General features: G+C 37.8%; 1 protein-coding gene across 1 annotated transcript in view; it reads left to right on the top strand.

Annotated features, from left to right (window-relative positions):
- The first annotated feature begins 4,489 nt into the window (after window positions 1–4,489).
- Window positions 4,490–6,228, top strand: part of fzd6 (frizzled class receptor 6) — a 23,205-nt gene continuing 21,466 nt past the window's right edge. Inside the window, exon 1 of the mRNA XM_015396877.1 lies at window positions 4,490–4,814. Coding sequence (XP_015252363.1) covers window positions 4,644–4,814 — 171 coding nt within the window. The 5' untranslated portion in view covers window positions 4,490–4,643. The remainder of the gene's footprint in view (window positions 4,815–6,228) is intronic.

Raw genomic sequence — 6,228 nt, forward strand, 5'->3', positions numbered from 1 at the left:
AATGTAAGTAGGACAGGAAAGGAAAAACAAGAAAAGGAAAAAAGATGAAAGAAAGAGGAGATAAAAGGGAGACAATGATGAAACATCTTCTGTCTGCTTCATCACCTGCAAAGAGAGGTAAAAAGAAAAACACAACCAACGGATATAGTATAAGACATACAATAAAGTAGCACCTTGATACTATCGCTTAAGTATACATAGTATTATTTAAGTAGTATTATTTATTTAGCTTAAAATAAGAATATGGGTTTTCTGTATGGAAGTGAATCTCTAAGAACCTTGAACCAAGCACCTGCAGTTGTTTGTGAAAGTGCACTTGTGCATGTAAAGTTTATCCAAAGGAAAAATGCTCAGTAGCGGTTGTGAAGAACCAAATTTTACCTCTGCATTTAACCCATCTCCTTGGGAAGCAGTGGGCTGCCATTGTGGGGCGCCCAGAGAGCAGTGTCACAATCTCAGGATTCCAAGCTCTATGCCCAAACCATAGGCTGCCACTCCCCCTCTAATTCACTAATGATTAATTTGTCATTAGTGAATCCCAGAGCTCATTTTTTAATATACAAGGAGAAAAGACCGGGATGGTTGCAGAATCCCTTTTCAGGCCTAGTTTATGAAGAAAAAATATTCACATCTGACATGACCTACAGTAATCCTCTTCTGACTCAATCTCTGTCATGTTGAACAGAGCTTAGATCCTGTGTGAATGAGTTGAAGGGATCTCATCAACACTAACATCCACTATTACTTAAATCCAAGATGGCTTTCTGAGCTGCTGGGTTTCATTTCAGAAAAAGTGACAACAATCGGATTTCATGAATTAGTGCTCAAAAAGATTAAAAAAGGTGCAAATCTCTGACCCTCTATTTTTTTTCTCTCTTTTTTTTCTGTTTTTCTTAGACAAAGATGCATATCAGATCAGTTAAAATAGAGACTGAAAATGATGAAAATGCAAGAATAAAAAACAAACAAACATAACAATCAAAATGTTTTCAGTGAGTGGTTGTGGCACCTCCACTGATCTATTTATTCAGTGGATTGCTGTTTGCCTGAAAAAAGTGAAGCCTCCGTCCGCCATGCTGGTACTCCCAACTCCTACAGCAGTAAAAATGCCTACATGTGTAGCATTTGAAAGTCAATATATACGCCGATGTATCCTATAGTATGGTATGTAGCGTAACATTAGTCTGGCTATCTTGCACTGACTCGAAGATATTGACTAAATTAGCCATTGACATTGTGTGTAACGAAAAAAAATAGAAAGCAGAGTAAATAGAAAGTAATTCACTGTGAAATGTCAATGTAATAATTCATAATTAAGTGGATGACACTGTCGTTTTTGTAGTGTTTGTTGTATTTCTCATTTAAAAATGTAATGTGCTGAAAGATATTGCATTTTATTTAGATGGAAAAAAAAGCAGCTCACACATTTTTCCCCTATATATATATATATATATATATAGAGAGAGAGAGAGAGAGAGAGAGAGAGAGAGAGAGAGAGAGAGAGAGAGAGAGAGAGAACTCTCAGAATTCAGAGAAAACAGTCAAAATTCTTGGATTAAAGTCAGAATTGGGTGAAAAAAGCTAGAATTCTAAAACTGTCAGAATTCTGAGATTAAAGTCAGAATTGGGAGAAACATATCAGAATTCTGAGATTAAAGTCAGAATTGGGGAAAAAAAAGTCAGAATTCTGGGATTGAAGTCAGAATTGAGTGAAAAAAGTGAGAATGCTGAGAAAAAAGTCAGAATTCTGAGATTAAAGTCAGAATTGAGAGAAAATATAACTTTTCCATCATATTATACTAAAATAAAATTTCAAAATCAGTTAACTTTTTTTGTCTCAGAGGCCCTAATCCTCTTACTTACCATTCAAATGATAACTGCCCTTAAAGAATTGCAACCCTTAGATTAGATTTTGTCATTTGACATAAAATAACTGCTCTATATCTTGTAAAGTCCTTTGATGATGCATCTAAGTGTAATTATTACTGTTCCATGTTGTTCTTTTATGTTCTTTGTTTGCAATGAAACATAAAACTACTCAGCGGTGCAGTAACAGTGAGCACATCCAGCTGTTTCTCTCCTCAATACGACTGAAGAGCATTTTGGAGGCTACTGCGCCCCCTGGAGGCAGGAAGAGGTTCGACAGGAAGAGATTTCGCTGCAAAAGAAAAAAAAAAAAAAAAACAGAAGAAGAAGAAGGGACTGAGCTGGAGTTTAACGCAGGAAACTGACTTCCACATTCCAGGAAAAAAAAAGGTCTCTTTACTGCTTCCATGAAAACAGTTCGCTATAAAAAGACGTTGGCAGTTGGAGGTAAGCACTTTTAATCGTTGTCTTTCGGTCTCAAACTTGTTTACTCCTTTTCCACGGACACTCCTGTCCCCTAATGGTAGCAACCGTGGCAGGGCTGAACTGTTTCCCCAACATTCGCTGACTTTTTATGTTTAATAAACGAACAGAAACACTAATATAGCAAAAGTAAACGCTTATAAAACGGCTACAACACCGTAGCGCTGTTTTTATTTTAACCCACCTGTAGGTGAATACGTGTCGACATTACTTTGCTAATGTTTCGTTTAACTGTTGAAAAGTTACCAATCTATACATACTAGTTCTATACAGTAGCGGCTGTTTATACTATAGTAGTGGTTTTCTTCTAGCTTTAGTGAAATATTTAATCCAATTAGTGCGTCTATATGAAAGCTTATAAAAAAATAAATCAAACTATTCCTTAAATAAAGCGCCCAAATGTTTTCTATAGAGCTTTATGTTTAAAGCTGAGCCTTTGCTTTGAGAGAAACATGATATCATTGGGAAACTATTTTCTCCTGCTAAGCATTCATGGCTGAAAAGGCTCCTCATATATGCAGTTGTGAATTTGGGTTTTTGACATTTTAATGTGAAGTTTTAATGTGCTCCAACAAGCTGGGACTCATTCTTGTAAATCACCTGCGATCTGTGGATGCATGCACTCACAGTCTGCAGAGACTCCCTGTTTTATGACCCCTAATATTCATCTTAGTGATGACTCATAGGTGTGCTTTTAAAGTCATATTTCAATGCCAAATCCTTCTGGCTTAAACATGTATATAAATGTACTCTTTATCAGCAGTATTGTCCCAAAAGTTAGAAAATTTCTTTTTAAAAGAAAAAAGAAAATCCTGTCTTGAAATCTGTGGGGGGGGTTTCTCTTTATCTTATGCAGGCCAGTTAGTTATACGTCAGCCTGAACACCTAAATTCGTCCAATCATTTATCAACGGTCATCTGTCAATCAATTTTTTTTGGTCATAGCATCTTGATTCATATGTCGCAGCAAGGGTTGCCAGCCTTCTCTTGAAAAACGGAATCGTTCCGTGTTTAGAAACAAAAGTACCTGTCCCATATTTAGTGGAAAGGGAACACACTTTGTCCCGTATTACTGTGAGAGTAAAAAAATACTAAAAAGCTAATGGAAAATAAAGAACAAGGGCACGTTATATACAAAACTAACGGCAAACTTGTTCCTGAGTTTTGTACTGCGTTGTGACCAATGAGCTGACAACATATATGTAACAATCCAGAATACCCTGATCTCATTGGTCGTGCCAAGTGCTGCTCACAGAGAAAAACTTCTGCAATAATGAATGTAAAGCACACTGCAAATATGAATCTAATTCAATGCAGATTTGATTCAAATAGTTACAAAAATCATTTCACACATAAAGGGGGGCTAAAAAAATCTCAACGCCAGGAGGGGTGAAGGAAATTGTGTCAGCTGGCAGGCACATGAGGTGTCCCTTTTTTTTTTCAGGGAGTTGGCAGCCCTAGTTGCAGCTAATATACGCAACGGTTGAAATAAGAAATAAGAATCATTTACTTCCCATTGAGTTCCGTCCCAGTGTTCACAGGGATGGACGTCTGTGTCTTCAGCAGGCGTAGAGCTAACAGAACTGGCAGCGTTGCGAGGCAAGGGCTCAAACATCTTCGTCCCCGCTTTCCTCCTCTAAATAAAAAATGGATGACGGAGGAGACTCATCCACGACCTCCGACACTAAACTTTCCTCCTCTTCCAAGTTTCCTCTGTCCATAGCGTTCCTTGACAGTGTCGTTTCTAAGTCACCAATTTAGTGCTACTTGGTCCCAATGGAATTTCCCATTGGGAACCTACTAGCACTAAGTTGCTAACTGGTTAGCAAGATGTTTCCGACAAACTGGCCACAACCAAACGTGCTTGTGAACCTTCCGCCACAACAATCCTGCCCTCTTGATAAACAACTAATGACATTCACTTTATTCACTTGTGTAAAGTCGTGCACCACTCTGGAGAATTCGGAAATGCAACGGTTGGAACAGCCGCTTCCCTATGACTTTAAAAAACTTTAAGGAGAAAACTCTTTCCTGTACAGGTAGTCAGTCAAGGCAGACTTGCATAACTGTAAGAATAAAGCTGAATATTTTGGTTTGATTGATTCACATTAACCCTTTGAATGGTATTTATTCACAGGTCCCTGCTCTTCAGGCCTCTGAAATGACTTCACGCAGAGTGATTTGCAGATGATGATGTGAGCCAGAAGAACACTCTCTTCAGGAGAAGCTCTCCCATTTCAAAGCCAGAGAAACATCTTGTTCATGTAGAAACCAGACTTTTCCCACCGGTCTGCAATGCTGTGGCTGTGGATTTCTCTGGTGTGGGTTGGAAGCTGCGCTTCTCACAGCCTGTTCACCTGTGAGCCCATCAAAGTGCCAAGGTGCCTTGGGTTGAAATACAACATGACTTTCTTTCCTAACATGATGGATCACTACGATCAGGATATCGCTGCAAAAAAAATGGAGGTAAGTCTGCTTCACACTACCATGGCACATCCCTAAAGGAAGACGTTCTGTAGCAGGCGGCTCCTTCTTTTTCCTTCTTCTTTCTGCCTTCATAGAGGGTACAGTTTCCTTAAAAATAGCTTTTTGAACTCCTAACTGAATCTCAAAATAATTTAATTTAAACCTCCAGTAGCGCTTTTTCTATCCTCCCAATGCGCAGTGTCTGTGTGTGGTGGGTTATTGGATCTGGAAACGAATATGACTGAGTTAGCAAGCTAAAAGATTATTCTGTCACTGTTTCTATATTCTACGGCCGATGAGGTTTGAAAACGCTGCGTAAATTCGTAATTTCACAACAAATTGAAAAGATCCTATAAACTCACAAATGAGACTAGCAAACAAAACAAGAAAAAAAAAACACAAGATCACATTCAAAAATAATGCTGCACAAGGGAAAATCTCCAATCACATACAATAGAAAGCAGCAAAAGTGGTAACATGCTGGAAACTTAAGGTTGTACGGAAATCATATTTAAATGTCAAATCATTCTGGCTTAAACAATTATATACTCTTTATCAGACGATATTTTCCCAAACTTTTGAAAATTACTATTTTTGAAAAAAACAAAAAACCCTGTCTTAAAATCTGTTTTTTTATTATCTTCTGCAGGCCAGTTAGTTATACGTCAGCCTGAACACCTAAATTCGGCCAATCATATATCAGCGGACATCTGTCAATCAAATTTTTTAGGTCAGAGCTATTTGATTCATATGTTGCAGCTAATACACGCAACGGTTGAAATAAGAAATAAGAATAATTTACTTTACCATTGAGTTCCGTCCCTGTGTTCACGGTGATGGACGTCTGTGTTTACCTATTCGCTCTATCCTTCAGATTTTCCCATGCGTCTTGTCCATACACATTGGCATGAAACATCATCAGCCTCAGCCCTAGTACTGTTCCAATTCACAAGAACAGCAGACCGAGAACACACAAAGTCCACGGATGTTGTTCTCGCCCCTCCCTCTTTACCCAGCATGCATCAGAGCAGACTTGTCAGTTTTTTGAGATTGACAGCTGTCCCAGCATGCACTGCGGCAGCAGCAGCTTTCAATTGAGCTCTCACAGAGCTCAGAGTATTAAGTTAAAAATTCTGTTTTCTGTTGCCGTTTTTCTATAAAAGTACGTTTTCAGATCATTTGAGGTGAGAATATTATACAGAGTTTCCATTGGGTCATTAAAAGTCATTAAATTATTATTTTTTAAATTAAGGCCTTAATTGGCATAAATATTAATTAAATGTGATTATTGTGCCATTTAAAATGCTTTATTTTAAAATATTTTGGATTATTAAAACAATTTCGTCAGATATATTATAGCATGATATATTTGCTCGGAATTGCTTCCGCTTGATCCTAAAGCCGTTGAAGGATT

This window comes from Cyprinodon variegatus, unplaced genomic scaffold (assembly GCF_000732505.1).
Source record: "Cyprinodon variegatus isolate N-32 unplaced genomic scaffold, C_variegatus-1.0 Scaffold827, whole genome shotgun sequence".
Classification (NCBI taxonomy): Eukaryota; Metazoa; Chordata; class Actinopteri; order Cyprinodontiformes; family Cyprinodontidae; genus Cyprinodon; species Cyprinodon variegatus.